The 20,791-nt window shown below is 42.2% G+C and overlaps 1 protein-coding gene across 1 annotated transcript in view; it reads right to left on the bottom strand.

Moving 5' to 3' along the window:
• The window catches only part of MTCL3 (MTCL family member 3), a 66,093-nt gene extending 45,632 nt beyond the window's left edge, over window positions 1–20,461 (bottom strand). The window contains exons 1-4 of the mRNA XM_086316971.1: window positions 20,324–20,461; window positions 17,170–18,368; window positions 16,466–16,690; window positions 14,528–14,686 (exon numbers count right to left, since the gene is read on the bottom strand). Coding sequence (XP_086173097.1) covers window positions 14,528–14,686; window positions 16,466–16,690; window positions 17,170–18,273 — 1,488 coding nt within the window. The 5' untranslated portion in view covers window positions 18,274–18,368; window positions 20,324–20,461. The remainder of the gene's footprint in view (window positions 1–14,527; window positions 14,687–16,465; window positions 16,691–17,169; window positions 18,369–20,323) is intronic.
• Between the last annotated feature and the right edge of the window lie 330 nt (window positions 20,462–20,791).

The following is a 20,791-nucleotide window of genomic DNA, read 5'->3' as shown; positions in this document are numbered from 1 at the left end:
TGGATGAAGCTGGAGCCTATTATACAGAGTGAAGTAAGCCAGAAGGAAAAACACCAATACAGTATACTAACGCATATATATGGAATTTAGAAAGATGGTAACAATAACCCGGTGTACGAGACAGCAAAAGAGACACTGATGTATAGAACAGTCTTATGGACTCTGTGGGAGAGGGAGAGGGTGGGAAGATTTGGGAGAATGACATGGAAACATGTAAAATATCATATAAGAAACGAGTTGCCAGTCCAGGTTCAATGCACGATACTGGATGCTTGGGGCTAATGCACTGGGACGACCCAGGGGGATGGTATGGGGAGGGAGGAGGGAGGAGGGTTCAGGATGGGGAACACATGTATACCTGTGGCGGATTCATTTTGCTATTTGGCAAAACTAATACAATTATGTAAAGTTTAAAAATAAAATAAAATTTAAAAAAATATCTTTAAAATATATTTTTAAAAAATTTATCTTCTGAATCATTATAGAACATAATTATTCTAATTCAGCCATATCTCTAAGTAAATGAATTCAATCATTGCATTTTACCCTTGAAGGACAATACTTTCCATATAACAGATTCTCCTAAATACAAGCAGACAGCTACCATTTCATGAAGTTCTATGAAAATGCTTTCTTCCATGTGTAAAGAGGCAGTGGATATAATCACATACCAACATATTAGACACTCATTACGCACTTGAATGCAATAATCAGTTGGGTTGTCTAATTATTTCTACTATTAGTCAAGGCTCTTGGCCAATTGAAGAATGCTTACTTTGTGAAGGAAAGAAAAAATAATGTAGTTAATTTTATTTACCACTATGATTAACTGGCTAGACAAATTAGAAATAACTGAGCTAGCCAGACAACGAATATAGAACACTTGAATTTTTAATTTTAAGCACTTCTGAGTTGAATCATGCTGAATACAAATGGCCTTATTAAGTGAAATATTTAAGTATAAAATGGAAAATGTCAGGAGAGCAGCTAAATGACATCTTTAAATGTCATCTTCAAATGTCGTTTGCCATCTGGATAAAGATCAGTTTAACTGACCCTGAAGTGTAAAAATGGAATTAGAACAGACATCAAATAAGTGGCTGCATTTCCATTAAAATGCAATCAAGTACAAAATATTAAAGATATGACTGAATTTTCAATTTGGAAAACATTTCCTAATATACAGTGAAATTGCATGTTATATTTACTCAAATGTAACACAAGTACTGGAAAACAAAGGAACCGAGTAAATTCTAATTTTAGGAGCTAAAGCTGGGCTCCTCTGACAGCAGTCAATGTCTTCTTAAACACGTCTTCCCTTGACTGTGCATTTATTGACAGCTTTTGCATGTTTAACAGTCTGCCTGTGTGAGTTAAATGAAATATGGTTCTTGAATTCAGAGAGCATAGAATTTAGCTGTGGAGTCAATAAAAGCTAAAAATTGATCAAAAGTATCTTGTGCTTGAATACAAGAGCCCTCTTCTCTCTGCTAAGATGTTTCTCTTTAAGAATAATGTTCACTGAGCAGCGGAGGTAGGAGAGAAACATTTATCCAGACACATGAGCACTGTCAGCCCTGTTGATGGTTGCAGGGGCAGGCAGGGCAGCCTCACTGTAAGCAGGTCCCCCCCAAACCTTTGCAAATGTGAGCTAATGGATGGCAAAGCAGCAAGGACTAAGGACATACCTCCTGCTTCCTGCCTCGGGACGGACAGAGTGGTTTTATAGTGAAGTTAGATGTCATAGGGAGCTTCAGAAAGTAGCAGACATTCATGGGAAAAGAGAAAGCAAAAGAGTTTCAAAGGACTACATAAAAGAACTGGAGTCCTAGAAAGACCTAAAATTTCAACTACATGGACTTAAAAATTCTTCCTAGGAGTTGTCTTAATCGGCTAATCTAGAGCTATTTGATATTATTATTATTATTATTATATTAACAACAAAATCTGATGTCTACATCATACCTGACAGTTTTTCAAGCACTTTCACATTTTATCTCCTGTTATCCTTGTGAACAGATTGGACAGGGAACATACTTATTTTCCTTTAAAAAATTAAAGGAAAATAAAGGAAAATCACTTTATATTTCCTTTAATAAATTATTTCCTTTAATATTTTTTATTATTTCCTTTAATAAATTAAAATTATTTATTTTAATTATTTCCTTTAATAAATTAAAGGAAAATCACTCTCAGTGATTAAACTGAGAGTTGGGCTTTCCTGGTAGCTCAGTGGTAAAGAATCTGCATGCCAATTCAGGAGACACAGGTTTGATACCTGGTTCAGAAGATCCCCTGGAGAAGGAAATGGCAACCCACTCCAGTCTTCTCGCCTGGGAAATCCTATGGACAGAAGAGTTTGGTGGGCTATAAACTATGGGGTCGCAAAACAGACATGACTTAGCGACTAAACAAGAGTCAGCCATTAACAAATCTATCTGAAAAAACACAGGTATTAAGTCTGTAAAAAGAACAGGCAGGATCAACAGACCTGAAAATATTTTTCTAGCTTTATGTTCTTAGTTTTTTTTTTTTCTTCAAAGATTCCCTTTTTTGTGAGATAAAAGAGATTTTTCTTATAGACATCTTGAAAGTATTCTCTTAATGCTTGTCCAGAGCATTCCCTAAATGTGTGCTGGAGATGCAGACCTTGAAGATTCCAGAAGTACTGAGGTGCCTATAGAGGACAGGTCATTTGTGGGGTCAGGAAAAAGATGAAGTGGCAGCCTGAGACTCTGCAGTGAGACCAAGCTGGCCAGTGGAGACAGGGGTTTGGAGGTAGATGGACTGATGCGGACCTGGCCTATTTTCTGAGCATTAAGTGTTCATCTCGAAAATGAAACTATTAACACAATGATACATAAAGTGACTGGCTTATAATTAGCACTCAACACTGATGGCTATTGAACAACTGCAGCCCTGGGGTGATTTTCCACATCTCCCAGGCCAAATTAACTGCTAATTGAATGTCCCAAACATTGGCCATTTAAAGTAAATTTAGATAAGTCTTTGAGGGTGAAAGGATCTGCAGTCTTCTTCCATTCTCTAAACCTGCAGTTCACGATTTCTCACCAAAGAACATGGAAGTTCAACTGCAGATTCGATGCCCAGGATGTCAGTGTCATCTCCCCTTCCAAGAAGCCAATGAAATCTTGTTTCAGGGAAGACTTGCTGCTTCTGGGGAATAATTGGGGTTTTCAGGAAGCAAGGTAGAGGCCTGGAAATTTCTAGGAGGCAGGAAAGTCTCAAGAGACCTCTAATGCTGGAAGTGGGGTGGCGCTGGAGTTAGTCATCTACTTCCTTCTCGTCTTGTTTGTACAATCTCAGCAACCAAAGAAAGAGCCCTGATTCTGAGTCAGCTTCCTGTCCTCTCTGCAAAAGAGGGCCTGAAACACCTTTCCTAATTTCCATTCATCCGCTCATTAGAAATTATTTATTGCTTGTCCAATGTTGTCAACAACTTCCAGTTGTTGTGGATACAGTGGTGAATAAGACAGACTCAGTCCTTACCCTCAGGAAATTTACACTCTAGTGCAGAAAAAAGCTACAGACAAGTGAAATATGAAATATCAGTTGTTACAATATTACAGAAGCACAGGGTCTCATTGACTACAAGCCAGGCACTGAGCTGGATGGAGTGCGACAGTGATCACAATAGGTGGGGCCCTGTCTTCACAGTGCTCACCGATGAGACAGCGAACACCAGTGTGCATGCTGAGTCGCTTTAGCAGAGTCCGACTCTGTGACACTATCGACTATAGCCTGCCAGACTCCTCTGTCCATAGGATTTTCCAGGCAAGAACACTGGAGTGGGTTGCCGTGCCCTCTTCCAGGGGATCTTCCCCACCCAGGAGTTAACCCACATCTCTTATGTCTCCTGCATTGGAAGGCGGGTTCTTTACCACCAGCATCACCTGGGAAGCCCGAAAGTATTCAGCACAGGAATGCAAATACTTTGCTGTCAAATAAAACCTCTACAAGACCATCTTTTCCATCAGAAAGTAATTAACTTGAGTCCAGGGACTACTCTCATGGTGACATTAACTGTTATTCCCTTATACACACTATATGTACACACTCAGTAAATGTTTAAAAATACTTGCTAAATTAAAGTCAGATCAAAGTTTGGGGATTCTAGGCTCAAGGAAAAGGCTGAGACAGAGAACAGATGCATTTTATGCCACTGCTAGAGGCAGGGCCATTCTCAGGTAGCCAAGAGTGGCCATGGGTAGAGGGCAGTGGTAGAGAACAGTGTTGGTAGTTTAGATCCCAAAGCCTAACGCACCACGGGGAGAAGTCAGGCACAGCTACACCCTGAGTAAGGAATGGACTAGATTGTTAAATGAGAGCTGGTTCTACATGAGATTTTTGTCTGTCACACACAAACACACACATACACACACACACAAGCCAAGCCATCTCAAAATAATTATTTCACGCTTAGAAATATAAAGACTTTCACCTTTAAAAAGCATCAGAGAACACAGCAAAGGAAACTATAAGCAAGATGAAAAGACAACCCTCAGAACAGGAAAAAATAAACGCAAATGAAACAACTTACAAAGGATTAATTCCCAAAATATACAAGCAGCTCATACAACTCAATGCCAGAAAAACAAACAACCCAATCAAAAAGTGGGAAAAAGACCTAAACAGACATTTCTCCAAAGAAGACATATAGATGGCTAGCAAACACGTGAAAAGATGCTCAACATCGCTCATTATTAGAGAAATGGAAATATCAAAACTACAGTGAGATATCACCTCACATCAGTCAGAATGGTCATCATCAAAAAGTCTACAAACAATAAATGCTGCAGAGGGTGTGGAGAAAAGGGAATGCTCTTGCACTGTTGGTGAGAATGAAAATTAATACAACCACTATGGAAGACGGTATGGAGATTCCTTAAAAAACTAAGAATAAAACCACCATATGACCCAGCAATCCCACTCCTAGGTATATACCCTGAGGAAACAAAATTGAAAAAGATATATGTATCCCATTGTTCATTGCAGCACTATTTACAACAGCTAGAGCATGGAAGCAACCTAGATGCCCATCGACAGATGAATGGATAAAGAAGTTGTGGTACATATGCACAATGGAATATTACTCAGCCATTAAAAGGAACTCATTTGAGTCAGTTCTGATGAGGTGGATGAACCTAGAACCTATTATACAGAGTGAAGTGCATCAGAGAGAGAGAGATAAATATCATATTCTAATGCACATACTTAGAATCTAGAAAAATGGTACTGAAGAATGTATTTACAGGGCAGCAATGGAGAAAAAGACATAGAGAACAGACTTACAGACATGGGGAGAGAAGGGAGGAGAGGGTGAGATGGAAAGAGTAAAAGGGAAACTCACATTACTATATGTAAAATAGATAGCCAATGGTAATTTGTTATATGGCTTAGGAAACTCAAACAGGGGCCCTGTATCAACCTAGAGGGGTGGGATGGGGAGGGAGGCGGAGGGAGGTTCAAAAGGGAGGGGATGTATGTATACATCTATGGCTGATTCATGTTGAGGTTCGACAGAAAACAACAAAATTCTGTAAAGAAATTATCCTTCAATAAAAAATAAATAGAAAAAAAAGCATCAGAGAAGTCTCATATTATTTCAATAATAGCATAAAACAAACATTTGGATGTTTAACTAATGACCAGCACTCATTAACTCATGCCACACACCTTAGGGTGAAAACCGATCAGCCTTCCAGGGCAGATTTCACTGCAGAGAATTACAGTCAAAAACTTAGACTATCTAGATGCTATCATTCCATACTGTGGTTTATTACTAATTGGAAAAGATGGTGAATTCTTTAGTTACCATGGGATTTAGATACCTCCTGAGGCCACTGGTGCAGTAAAACTACTGAATACTCTGAGCGGGGCTCAGCAATGAGATCCAACCAGTCCATCCTAAAGGAAATCAACCCTGAATATTCACTGGAAGGACTGATGCTGAAGCTGAAGCTCCGATACTTTGGCCACCTGATGCGGAGGGTCGACTCATTGGAAAAGACCCTGATGCTGGGAAAGACTGAGGGCACCCCTGAGAAGAAAGGGGTGACAGAGGATGAGAAGGTTGGATGGCATCATTGACTCAATGGACATGAGTTTGAGCCAATGCTGGGAGATGGCGAAGGACAGGAAAGCCTGGTGTGCTGCAGTTCATGGGATCGCAGAGTCGGACACGACTGAGCGACTGAACAACAACAGATTATTCAGAAAGCTTCACTTGTTCTTGCCCCCTCACATAGCGTCTTCAGTTCTGATTTCCACAGTAAACCAGCTCCTTAGATGCTGAATAGTAGCAACAACCAAAGAGAGCATTGCAGGTCTCTGTGGTTAAAACCCTTCAGCAGAGCCCTCAGTGAGTGCACACTCTCAGTTTAATGCAACATTCTGATACCTGCATCTCGGTAGCCTCTGTGGCATCCATAAAGTGTAGTGTGTTAGTCACTCAGTCATGTCCAACTCTTTGCAACCCCACGGACTGTAGCCTGTAGACAGGGGAGCATCTGTCCATAGAGTTCTCCAGGCAAGAATACTGGAGTGGGTTGCCATTTCCTTCTCCAGGGGCATCCATATGGCCACATTATGTGCTGTGCTGTGCTTAATTGCTCGATCATCTCTGACTCTTTGTGACCCCATGGACTGTAGCCTGCCAGGCTCCTCTGTTCATGGGGATGCTCCAGGCAAGAATACTGAAGTGGGTTGCCATGCCCTCCTCCAGGGGATCTTCCCAACCCAGGGATTGAACTCAGGGTCACATTATAGCAGGTGTTAAATTACTATTCAGTAAATATTGTTGATTGTATAAATGAAAAAATAATTACAGTAATAAAATAACAGTAGTGAAATGAAATGGCATCCTGACTACAAATAGAATTTTCAGGGAACACAGAGATGGATAACTTTATCAAGGAGAAAATGACACTTTTCTTGAGAGTATTCAGTTTAATTTCTACATTTATGAGTAAAGAAACTAAGGCCTACACCTTTCAAATTATTGTTCAACATTATAGGGAATGAGTTGGAGAAGGAAATGGCAACCCACTCCAGTGTTTTTGCCTGGAGAATCCCAGGGACAGGGGATCCTGGTAGGCTGCTGTCTATGGGGTCACACAGAGTCACACATGACTGAAGAGACTTACCAGCAACATAGGAAATGAGAGATGAGGCAAAGCCAGTTTCTAAACTCCATGACATATGAGGTTTTTTCAAATAAATCACCCTAAAATTCACAGCTAATGACAAAATGTCTTAACTGTATTTTCAGCAAAATTTAAATTCCTAATTTATTGATTGTATAGATGAGAACTGACAATTGTAACAAAGGCTCATCCATCCACTGGCTGCCATCCATCAACATATAAAGTCTGTTTAGAATTGATTTTCTTCATGGTTGCTCTAGGCCTGGGGTTGCCTTTATATCTGATCACAGCTAGGTGAGAATTTCTTCCAATATTTCTCCCTCTGCCTTGATTGCTACTTAACTTAGATTAATAGTGTACATCTACGGATTAAGTTTTCCTTCATGGTCCCAGAATTTTTCTGTGACCAAATTTTAAACTCTTTATTTCAATGAGAAGCCCTGAGCTTTAGCAACAACAGTGTGGCTCAATTGACTGAGAACCATTCAAATCCCTTTTTAAGGTAGGTTAGATACAGAAGTCAGGGAAGCAAGCTACTTTTCACTGACTATGTAGGTCACATGCTTCCATAAATGCACGGAAACACAGGTCAGCTGCTCAGGCCACTCAAAGTTCAGTCTAGAGCCCCAGTGAAAGTCGCTCAGTCGTGTCTGACTTTGCAACCCCATGAACTGTATAGTCCATGGAATTCTCCAGGCCAGAGTATTGGAGTGCATAGCCTTTTCTTTCTCCAGCGGATCTTCCCCACCCAGGAATCGAACCAGGGTCTCCTGCATTGCAGGTGGATTCCTTACCAACAGAGCTATGAGGGAAGCCCCTAGAGCCTCTGTTAAACTGGCAGAGTCCAGAGTAGAGACTTAGTTCCCACAGATATGGTTTATCAGCAAACAGAACATACATTTATTGAACATTCCAATAAATGTTTCAACATACATTTATTGAACAATTCCTACAAAGCCTTGGGAACTGCATATGTACTCAAGGGGCAGAGGCTTAGTCCGTTATTTTAAGAATTCATCATCTGTTTAGTGCCTTACTGTTTCAAGAATATAAAGTTCGAAATTCCAGCCAAGAAAGGAACTGTAATCTGATCCATTATATAGGGTGTGTACTGCTGACGTGGAGAAAAACATAAATTTGAAACTTATAATAAAAAATCAGTATGTTTCACCAATAGGCATGTTCTGATCTGTGAACCACTTTGCTTTTACTGAGAGCTTGGCATGTGGGTAAAAGAAAAGGGCCATTTACCCAAATGAGCCTTGGGAATCACTTCAAAGTGCATACAACTGCAAATGTGATTTCATTTTTAAAAAATCCAACAAAGCTTACAATTCGTAAATTAATGCATCTTTACAAATCCAACGATTGGTAACCTTGAAGACAAGCTTTCCTATGCTTAGGTGCCACATTATGCTTTGCGTTTACTTTAGTTTCTTTTATTCCTGCCTGTGTTACTCAACAAACTAAGGCCTCTGAGAAGATGTGACTACAGTCATAGTATTTAATTGATACATTTCAAAATATTTATGGTAATTTCACCATAAAGATCAATGACTACTATTCCATTTTTCAGACCATAAGTTAACTACCAGGACCAGGGAGAAGTAACTTGGATGCCAAAGAAATTCCCCACTTTAACGTCTTTAGGGCTGTTTCTTTGCCGATTTATCACTCAGAATTTCTTGTTGCACCTTAAACATGCCCAATCAAAATGCAGCATGGTTACCATCAGCTCTTTATCTTACATAAGAAAATAAGCAGGTAACTGTAAAAACGCAGGAAAAGCATTTGTTTATTAAAGTGTTCTGTCTGTACAAAGAGTCTGAATAAACAGCTATAATCTCCATGTACTCTATAAAAATTTTAAAAAGACACTACTGTTGAAATTTATAGTACTAATTATTGTCGTGTTCTAGAGTGAAAGTTCACGGCAATAGATAGGCTATATTAACCAAGTGCACAGAAAATAAAAGTCCCAAGATAGATGGTGCTATTGCAGTAGGCCAGTTAAGAGCTCCCTAGAGCAACAGGCAGAAAAAGTTAAGAAAATTAATTTATTTTGAGATTTTGGGGTTGGGATTGGGGATGAGACAATACAAAGAGTACAGATTCTGAAATTAAAAAGATCTAATAAACATTCTCATCATCATCATCTAATTTACTCTTTTTCTCCTTTTTTATGTTCAAAGACAAAAGGTCTTTAAAGAACTTCTGTTGGTTCATTCATTTCTCAAATATCTATCACCAATGCTTCTCCAAATGCCAGACTTTAGAGGTGACATGAGAAGACCCCTTCATTCTGAAGAGCACAGGGCTTTCAAAGCTTTGAAAATCAAGGTGGTTTCTACAGAGGTAAGACTTCATGAAGGGCAGTGACCTTCACTTAACTGTAGCAGAGACTCACCCCTCACAGAGCCTTCTCCATACTGTAAATAGCCTCCTCTATATTCTTTTTATTTTTTTTTTTCCTTTCCTGCCACAATGCCTGGCATGTGGAATCTTACTTCCCCAACCAGGGATGGAACCAGCACCCCCTGCATCAGAAACAAGAGTCTCAACCACTGGACCACCAGGGCAGTCCCTGACCCCTCGATATTCTCATGCTAGAGGTGCAGTACCCCAATTCGGAATTCCAAAGGTTGATTGTTGGTTCCATAAAATAACTTTTAAAAAAACCTCTATCTCACTGATTGTGATGCTGAAAGACAGAAAATCAGTTTTACTAAGTTACATAAAGGTAACGGCATTTTTCTGCTGCAAGAAAGCATATTGCCAGTCTCTATCAATGTTTTATAATTGCGATGAGAATGCAATTAAGATTTCAAGCCAGCATCCTGAGAGGTCCCTCTTGTTTGCAGTTGGCAGAACATCAGCTGTTTCAATACAGGCAATGAGTAGCAGTAGAATCAGCTAATTACATCCATCCTGCCTCTACTCAACTCTTCTGAACCCCTGGTGCTTACTCTGTGTTCTCAGGGGGAGAAGATAAGCAGATGGATGTGAGCAGGTGCATGGGACCTTGTACAGCCACCAACCCCGAGAGGGATTGGTCAACACCCTCGAAGCCAGTTAAACTCCCAGTAAACGGTTTGCAAACTCTGACAGATGGCGTACTGGTCCCTGCTGTGCTGTTCAACATCTATATGACTCCATACAAGTAACCAAACTCTGTGAGTTGGAAGACTGATTCTCTCTAGTATATTCTGTTTGACATTTTATGATTTTACTCCATAACTAGTACATTGTTTTCATAATGGAAAGCTTGGCCTGGTTCTCTTTACTCCACTGGTAGGACACCACAAAGGGCTAACAATTGTGTGATTAACACTCACCAAAGACTTAAAAACTGTTTCTGTTTTACACCCATAAAAGCAGATAATTAACTGAAGTTGTTGCAATCAGATGGGGGACAAGTCAGCTCCAAACCCATGACCTCTACTGCACAAAGTAAGCCAGTTACGATTGCACCTCAGTTTTTATATTTATCTTTTTAGAAGCTAACAAAATCAGCATTACAAAAATCTTATTTTTTGTAAGTGAAACATTTCTGATTTTTAAACATATTTAAAACTACTTTTTCTATCTTTGATACTTTAGAACATTATGAAGGTCAACCTCAACTGACCTTCATATGACTACAAAACTTTCTTGCCAGAATATTTTTCATTTTCTCTTTAGAACAATATTTAAAATCCTTCAGATATTTTTCTGCTTTCTCTCCCTTCCTCTTTATTTCCATTTATTTTCCCTACCACCACTCAAATTCCCAAACTGAATGCTATTTTAGAGCCCATTTTAAAAATAAAAGGTTACTTTAAAAGCTGATGTCCTGATGAAAGTGAAAGTGTTACTTGCTTGGTTGTGCCCAACTTTTTGCGACCTCATGGACTGTAGCCCGCCAAGGCTCCTCTGTCCATGGGATTCTCCAGGCAAGAACACTGATGTGGCTTGCCATTCTCTTCTCCAGGGGGTCTTCCCAACCCAGGGATCGAACCCAGGCTGGGTTTGGCTTTTATTCTTCCCAGGTGCATGAGAATTTCCTTTTTGGCATGAACATACACTCACACTGCCTAATGCAGCAAGAGTATTTTCCCAACTCAGAGTTAGAACCCCGAAGGAGGAAATGGTTATAAGAAAAAAGTATGGGAGACAGAATCAATGAAATGTAGTTTTACAATGAGGATATCCCCAGGTTTCTTTTTTGTTGTTGTTGGCAGTAAGATTATTTTGACTTTAAAGACAGAAGAGGTCCCATCTCTCTGGCTAATGGCCAGGCAGTTTACAGGAATCTTCCCCTTTCCCAGACACAGGATGAAAATCAGAAAGCTCTTATGCCATTCTTAAACCCAACTTTTCAGGTAGTCACTTGAAAAACATTCATATAATACCAAATCACAAGGCATTTCTTTTTCATCCCTTGTAATTAGTGAAGTTTGTTTCGACTTGAAAATTTTTAATTGCCTAGACAAAGAATACGGAAGAATGCAAGTAAGGTCTGAATAAGGAATGAAGCCTTATTTATGTATGTGACAACGAGCTTTCTTTTTGCTTGTTACTAAGAAGGTATTTAACAGCTACTCTTATGGGCTGGATTATACCCCTTGCCCCAATTTACATGTTGAAATCGTACCCCAAGCAAATATCTCAGAACGCAACCTTATTTGGAGAGGGTCTTTACTGAGACAATCAAGCCTTAAAAAAGTCATTGCAGTAGGTCCTAATCTATTTTGACTGGTGTCTTATAAGAAGGGGAAATTTGATCACAGACAAAGTGAATGCCATGTCTACGTGAAGATCCAATTTATGAGCCAAGGAGAGAGGCCTGGAATAGATCCTTCCTTCACAGCCCTCAGAAGAAACCAGCCCTGCTAACATCTTGATTTTTGGACCTATTTATTTAGAAAATAAATGTCTATATTTAAGCCACTCTGTAGTATTCTGTTATGACAGCCCCAGCTACTTCCTTAATTTAAAAAGTAAGGAAATCAAACTTTCCATTTTCCTGGCAATCAAACTTTCCATTTTCCTGGCAATCAAACTTTCCATTTTTCACAAACTTCAACTGTATATTATTATCGAAGAAACATCTTTATACCTATGTTAATATTTGATTTCTCAAATTTAGGGGAAAAAATCTTAAATGGCAATGTCCCAGATTTCACAATAAAAAGCATGATCGTTGCAGAAGGTGCTGAGACTCACTGAAATCATTGAAAGTAACATTTTACAACTGAATACACTGAGGCAAATAGAAGTTGGAGAACTTTTAAGTCACCCAATAAGTTATTGGTGAAGACAGCCCTGTGGCTGTCTCTACTGTAGCACACAGCCACCCTCAGGTACTAGCTAAAAATCACGTATCAGTACAATGATGTTGCTCTGATTTGTCATGTTAAAAGTGTTTACATGATAATGTAAAATAAGTAGAAACTTTGACCGTAAAATAGTTTATCCCACTGAAACAGCTTTCTACAAATTCCTGCCACATGTTCTTGACTACTGATGTTTTCATTGTTACGTTGTAGTTGCATTTATTTCCCCCAGGGAACAATAGCTTTATTAATATACTAATCACCATCATCATGAACCAATTACAGTACACACATTGCTTTAGAAAGCAAAATAAGGACAACCTGGGTTTTGCTGGAGAAGCTGCCCTTGAGGTTAGACATGTACAGTTAAATTTGGAGTCAAGTTGAGGTCACTGCTAATGAAATAGAGAGTTGGTGATCTGTGTGGAAAATGGTTGCCTCATGGAAGCTATTCACTCACCAATAAAACTCACTTAGAGCAGGAAAAATTTAAGGGTTTTAATCCCAAAACAAACTTGAGCTTTTCTTAAAGTCTTGGTTTTACTTGAAAAGGAGGTTCTATGTTATTTAATCTTTGCCATCCATCCTCTGTTTCTAAAAGAAATCCTAGTAAAAGCTGAATGAGAAGTTTTATTGGGAAGATACTACACACCATGTACATTCCAAAGGAATTTCACTGTAAACATCTAGGGAATAAGCTTTGTTAAAAGAAATGTTAAAAGAATTCATTGTTAAAAGAATGTCAGTTTTTCCTTCACTCTGGGTCCCTCAGGGATTCCCTGGTGGCTCAGATGGTAAAGACTCTGCCTGCAATGAGGAAGACCCAGGTTCGATCCCTGGGTTAGGAAGATCGCCTGGAGAAGGGAATGACCACCCACTTCAGCATTTCCACCCGGAGAATTCCACAGACAGGAGCCCGACGGGCCATCGTCCACGGGGTCACAAAGAGCCAGACTCAACCGAGCGAATAACACTTACCTGGGTGTAGTTACATGTTTATACCACTTTGAGATAAGCACAGCAATGGAAAGTGCAATATCTCAATTAGTGTATGGAAAGATCAGGATTTTCATTTACATGTTCAGAGAACCACATGTGTATTTGCTAATTTTCAATAATGCTTTTCACAAGTTGCACCATACGTTTTCAGGCAGTTTTCAAGGAAGAATACTATTTTATTTCCAATTGTTACTTACCACAAAGCTAATTATTTCTTGATATATCTTTTCTGTTTCTTTTACTCTCTAGTTATTTTCTTATTACTGATTTTGTTCTTTGAGAAGATTCAGGGAAACTTGCTAAGAATCGTCTAGTAGCTAAAGTGGAAGAGAACTCTGATTCTTCTACTTGAACGAGTAGGACTAAGATGAATGTATTAAACTTACTAGTAAATAAATTTCAACTCGAAAGAAAATCTTAAACAGAGTTATGCTGTGATAAAATTAAGAAATGGAAACCCACTCCAGTATTCCTGCCTGGAGAATCCCTTGGACAGAGTTGCTTAGCAGGCTACAGTCATGGGGTTGCAAGAGAAGATCTTAAGGGCTGGGTGCTGGTGATCCTCTAAGCATTAGATCATTTGGGGGTTGTGTTATAAGGAGGAGTCAAGCAACAGTTAGATCATATTGAATTGCCTTGATGGTCTTTTTCATCCTAAAAGTCTGTGGTTCTATGAACTCTGGAGAAATCTCACAGGATTAGCACTTCCCCCTCAACTAACTGAAGGCTCAGTCCTTCATACTTGTGATACCCTTTGGGTTTGGCATAGCTGTGTAATTTATTTCACTAACATCCATTTAGAGGGCACACACAAAGCATCAGTCACAGTTCATATATGTCAAGTCAGAAGCAGGGCAGAGGTCAGAATTATTTCTTTGCTACTTATTTATTGGTATGAAAGCTTGTATCTGTAACTATATTGGGTGAGAACAACAAACTGTCCTACAATCATAAAAATGGAATTACTTTAACAGTCATATTAGTCTTTGGCACTCTCTATGAAGAGCTAAATATACACAACATGCCATGAGATAACCAATTACTAACCTCCTTCATTTTTTCCAGTTCGTTCTGTAATGCTTGCTTTGCTATCTCAACTTCTATAAGCTGTTGCCTCAGTTTCTCATTTTCATCCTCTGTTGTTGTTCGCTTTTCTTCCACATTTTCCAACTCATGGTGAAGTCTCACAGATACATCCTTTGCAACCTAAATTAAAGTGTTTTTTACCAGTAAAATATAATTAAAGACAATACAATAAATGGACTAGTTACATTAAAAGTATTAGAGCCAATACGTATATAGTACCTACCATATGCCAGGCATCCTTCCAGATGCTTTACATATAAACCATTCACACATATAAACCATTTAACCACCACAACAATCCCACAAGATAGGTTTGAGTATTATTCCTATTTTATAGATGAGGAAAACTGAGGCTCATCACGGTAAAGTAATATGCTCAAGGTAACAGAGCTAACAAGCAGCCAGGTAGTCTGGTTCTACACTCTGTTCCCTTAATGTCTACATGATATCATGGTTATAAATGTTCAATCGTGTTTTACTATGCGTAGAGAAATTTCACAAATCTCCTCTCATTCCGGGTGCCCCCATTATCACTTATTTTAAAACACTTGAAAATAAAATTTTTCCAGGTAGAGTCTGGGGCTTGAATTTTGATCCTATCATTCTCGGTGCTTAGTTTTATGAAACATTTTAATCTTTAAGATTAAGTTAAAAAAATTAGTGTGTGCATTTTTGCCTCCTGTTTTAAGATTACCTCAGAAATTTTAGAGTTTGGAACAAAAGTGAAGTAGTTTGGTTCAGTGACTTAGGACACAGACAGTGAATCTAGACTAGGTAAGGAGCCAGGCTGACCACTTACTAGCCAAGTTCCAGAGTTAGGGGCTGGGTGCTTAACTTCTGTAAAGGGGTCATCTTGTCACCTGGGAAATTATGTTATTAATAATCTCTACCTCATAGTTTTTTTTTTTTTCCCCTTGAGAACTAAGTGAAATAATAATGTACGGAACAAGGCTTGCCAAAGTGCCTGGTGCACGACCGACATTCCACAAATGTCAGAAAAAGGAAAAAGAAATAATACAACTTGCATAAAATGTTTTCCCATAGCTTAAAAAAAAAAAGATAATTACACTCAGTTTTGATATCTTGATGAAATTAATACAACTGAAATCGCATTTCATTTGTTGTCCAAGACAGTCAAGATAACATCTGATTTGCATTGTCCATGAATCTGCCTACAGTCAAACCCAATGAACAGACCGCACCTGCCCCAAACTCGCGTTTCCAAGCTGAAATTTCTCCACTGGCAGAGATTCTGAAGGAGCTACTTCACTAAGAACAAGGTTCTTTCATTTAGCTCACTCTCCCATTACTTTTCCTAAAGGAACCACACGAGACAGTGTTCCTTTCTGGGAGTGGTTGAAATGGTTAAGTACAGAAAGGAAGGACTTCTGGAAGAAGGCGGGGATTGGGGGGGGGGGGGCGGCTTTCAGAGAGAAATCTCAATTCTAGTATCTTCCCCGGAGCTGTCCCTATTCTGGGCTTCAACTCCCCCGAGGAGTCTTCACCGCGCTGCTCCTGAGTGCCTGAATCCATCCACTCGGCCTGCATTTGGAGGAGGCTCTCTGGAAGCCAGATCCAGGCCGGAGCCGGCGCTCTGCCACACCCTTGTTCCGCTAGGGAGGGAGGCGCCCTCCTCCCACCTCGGTAAGAGTCACGGTTCCTTCCCAGGAGAGTACCCCGAGCTCGCCCTCCGAAAGACCTTCCGTACACACAGGACTCTCACATCCACCTGTCTGTTCCTCCTCCTCCCCTTCCCGGACCTTGAATTGCTGTCATAGGCGCTGCGAAAACTCCCGCGTCCCTAAAGCTCTTGGCCTCTCCCCACTGAAGGCCTTTCGACGCAAAGAGCCCTGGATCCGCGTCCCCACCCCCGTCCCGTCCCCCGCGCCCGCCGCAGACCTTGAGGTCTTGCTCCAGGCTGCGCAGCAGCTCCCCGTCGATCTCGCCGGTCTGCGCGTAGCGGAGCCGCTTGCGCTCGGCTTTGCGGAGGCGGTACTGCAGGATCCGGCAGTTTTTGTTGGCTCTCTCCAACTCGTGGCGCATTTCCTGCAGTTGACAGGCGTCCTCCTCGAAGAAAGTGTCCCTCATTTCGTCCATCTCGGTCCTCAGCTCATCGATCTCGTTCTGAGGCGGGGACAGGCCGCGGATCAAAACTGGCCTCGCCCCCCCACCCCACCACACCCCTCGGACACATAGCACGTATACCCCATTCCAACTCCAAATCCTCAGCTTTAGCGGCCCCTTTCCATGGGACAGGGATGACACGGAGCTGAACGAACAAGAAACTAAGGAAACGGGCCCTTGGCCTTCCCTCGCTCTCCTAACTCGAGTGCTCTCCATGAAAAAGTGAGACAAACCATAATAACCAGAGAAACGAAGGCCCGGATTTGGAGCCAAATAAAAACCTAACGCTACTGATCTCGAGCCCTCTGAGATCCGGAAGGGGCCTAGGAACCCCCTCTTCTCATTTCCTGTCCCCCTTCCCTTCTTCTTTAAGTGAGAGAGGGTTAGCCGCCTCTCACTTTGCCAGGACACGCCCTAATCCTCCGAGGCCCACTCCTCCCCTCCCCCAACCGCACCCCCCCGCCCCCTCCGCCACTCACCTTGAGAGTCTCGTTCTCCTCCCTCAGCTTCTCCATCTCCTCCTGCATTTCTTCCTGCTCCTGGAGCTGCTGCGGGTGCGGCTGCGACGAAGGGGGCGCAGCCGCCTGCATGCCCCCGCCGCTCGCGCTGCCCTCTGCGCTCTGTTGGGGGCCCTCTGCCGCCGCCGCCATTGGGGAAGCGGGAGGGACCGCCAGGGGCTCACAAACGGCAGGGGCGCCGGCGACCGGAGAGCTGCGGTGGCTGCTGCTGCTGCCGCCGCCGTTCTTAGCGTGCATCTGAGCCGCGGCCGCCGCCGCTGCCCGCTCTTTCTTCAGATGGAATTGGATGAGCTCAGACTGCAGACATCCTTCCTTCCAGTAGCTCCCTCCAGCACCGCCGCCACCCGCCACCACGCCAAGACCGGAATTTCTGCTGCCGGGGCCTGGGGTTTTGCCCGCAGAGGAGGAGGAGGATAGCGAAGGGGAGGCCCCCTCCCCGCCGCTGCCGCCCCTCTGCTGAGCGCGGACGCTTTTCCCTCGCCAGCCCCTGGGCGGCGGCGGTGGCAGCGGAGCGCCCCCCTCCCTTTCCCCGGAGCCACTGACGGCTCCTCCTCCTTCCCCACCCCCTCCTCCTCCTTCTCCTAGCGGAGGGGGTTCCCCGAGTTTAGAGGACGCGGGCTCTAGCTCCCGGAGCGGCTCCTCCGACAGACCAGGCCTCCTGACACCCACCGGGGCCACGGTCGCCACTAGGGCTGCTTCAGCACCAGCTACAGGCTGGACAGCTCCCGAGGCCGCCCCCTTGGGCGCCGGGGGCGCGGCCTTCTCCGCTCCGCCTCCGCTTCCCCGGGCGCTGGCCGGAGGCGCTGAGCGGCTCCCGGTCTTGTTGCCCTGCTGCTGCTGCAGCTGCTGCTGTCGACTAGAATTGAGTTTAGTGCCAGCCCCTACTGGGGCCCGGGTGGTCGCGGTTGCCTGTCGGACAGAATTGTCCCTCAGTCTAGCGGGTGACTGAGCACGCTGCTGCTTTCTGCTGCTGCCCTCCGGGTGCAAGCGAGCCTCAGTGGCACCGGTGGCGGCAGGAGCCGCGGCTGTGAGAGGGGCAGCGCCCCCCGTCGGTGGCTGACTCATGGCGGTCTAGGAAGAATCTAAGGGACGTGATTTACAATAGTCCATCACCAGATCATTCGCTTCCCTCTTCACTGCCACCAACCTTCCTTTCTAATCTGAGACGGAAACAAAAGAAGGAAAGCACACAGCATGTCTGCGTTGTTACAGAGCAAAGGCTGATTCCCCCAACAGGAGAAGCCCTAGAAAATGAGATTTGAAAGGCGCTTTATAGAAGCCTTGACTTTACAAATAGGATGCAGAATTGTCAATTCTCATTTCGCCCGGGGAGGCGCTATCACCACCCCACTCTACCGCTGTAAAACGAAGATCTGAAAGCTGCTGAACCTAACATTCTCACGGTAGCAGGTTATGGCAAGCATGGAGTCAAAAGGAATTGATGGGAGGAAGGAAGTTTTTTGTTTCTTCTTCTTCTTCTTCTTTTTTTTTTTTAAAGAAGATAAGGTCAAGAAGAAGCTTCAGAAGGAAAAGATGTCCATATGCTAGAATTGTTAATACCTTGATATTTCAACTTCGGTTTCTTCACTATCATATCTGCATTTCAAATCCTAGTTTTGCGGAGAGAGTTTTAATTAATATTCTCAAATGTCAATTAGATGAAAAGGGTTTTCCCAGAGAAAATTTGTTATGGATAAATGATACTCTTCTCAAACCGATCTAACCCTTATTGTTGCTTTTAATTAGAGAAATGCACCCATTTTCCTTCCTTTAGACTAGAACTGAAAGAAAATAGAAATGATGAATGGCTTCAAATCAAATTCAGTTTCAAGAAAATATGGCATTAAAATCTTCTATATGCTTTCATCATTAGCAACCCTAAAGGTATTTTTTCTTTTAATTAATTTTTTAGCTTTGAGAAATAAATTAAAAATACTTTTTGAATAATTTATTGTGAATGTGCAAAATCTTTTAAATTAGAAGTGGTAACTTTTCTACACCTATCCAAATTTCATTGTTTTTGTGAATCGTTTTAGTTTTAAGGGTAATTGCTAGATAGAAAGCATTTTCATTATTAAGCATCTCCTCAGATGGCACCTAACAGGCAAAGTTATACTTTTAAAGTGCCCAGTCCTTTCCATGAAGTCAAATTAAGACAGAATGACCCTACACCCAAGAAGCCTGGTGCATCCTCACTGTGGTACAATTAACTCCTACTGTGTATTTTTTTTTTTTTTTCAAGATAAATCCATTACTGGCTTTTAAAATCTGGAAAACAACTCAAAACCCATTGCCTCCTGGGTTCTTCTCCCTACTGATTCAGCTTACTCAGCTATTCAATTAGGTGCCTTTTCCTTAGAAATATAATTTCTCTCTAAAGCACTGAAAAGGGCATGACTAGGCAGAAAGTTCTGTTTAAAAAAAAAAAAAGCTCCTATTATTAGAGAAGATATTTGCTAATTACTGTACTAGCATTATTCCTGATATTGTCTAAGTACCATAACTTAGTCAATGTGTAGTAATACCTCAATTTATAAAGAAATATTACTGGGAAGGCTCCTCCATCTGCCATTCTCTTTCAGGAATCTCCTTCCAACTGGGTTTGGAAAATAATACTGAACAAAGAAGAGATGGTGGGAGGGTGAAGGAACAGTCGTCCATCAACTTATTTTCTATATGTTCTCCCAGAGCAACGTGCTCCGAAAATATCTGAATACCTGGCCTAGCTATTTGGCAGGTCCCACTAAGGTGGATCACCCAGATAAGTTATACTGCCAACGCAACCTTATTTTTATTTTGAATTAGGCATAACCACTCTGAAGCTGAAAGCCACCAGAGAACGCTTAATTCACCCCCATATAGTTCTAATCCAGGTTAGGAAGCTCGAGTTCCAGGAACTCGACTCCCACAATCAAAGGTACCTGGCTGCTGTCACGTGGTTCTCACAAAGTGACAAGATGCTGTCTCTCTTGGAGGCTTCCCTTACGAAAATCGCCAAGCAAGCACCCCAGCAACGGTTTAGACCAACACTTTTACTCTCAAGCTTTATCTGCCCACTGACCCACCCAACCCTATATCTCATCCCCATCCCTTTAGAAAATGCAGAACTGCTCACTTCTTAGCAGAGGCGATGCTTTTTGAAGTCAATCGACAGCTCTTTCCTTCTGATCTTCCGGGGACTTCAGGATTTATTGTGTCTTCAGGAGACGAGGAAAGTTTCACTTCGCACTATTGTATATGCGACCATCTGGCAGAGCACTTTGACTCTGGGCCGGTTCGCACCAGTTCCACACCCACTCGCTTTCTCCAAACAATGATGTGAACGCGGAGACTCAGCGGCCGGGAGAGCGAATGACTCCTTCGGCGTCCGCGGCGGGGCTGGAGCTGCGGCTCGGAGCCGGCAAACCCGCGAGGTACCACGCCGTGCCAGACGCTCCCCGGGAAGTGCACTGATATTCATGAGCTGACCTCACAGGCCTGGGCAGGGGAGGGGGCGGGATTGCAAGGGAGGACAGGGCAGAAGTAACCAAAGAGAGGCTATTTTCAAAAGGGAAGAGAAGGCGGGGGCGGACGCGGAGGGGAG

Source organism: Bos grunniens, chromosome 9 (assembly GCF_055505025.1).
Source record: "Bos grunniens cultivar Pamir isolate PY7600 chromosome 9, Bosgru_T2T1.0, whole genome shotgun sequence".
Lineage (NCBI taxonomy): Eukaryota > Metazoa > Chordata > Mammalia > Artiodactyla > Bovidae > Bos > Bos grunniens.
The sequence above is the reverse complement of the archived record's forward strand: the minus strand, read 5'-3'. Positions and strand labels throughout refer to the sequence as shown.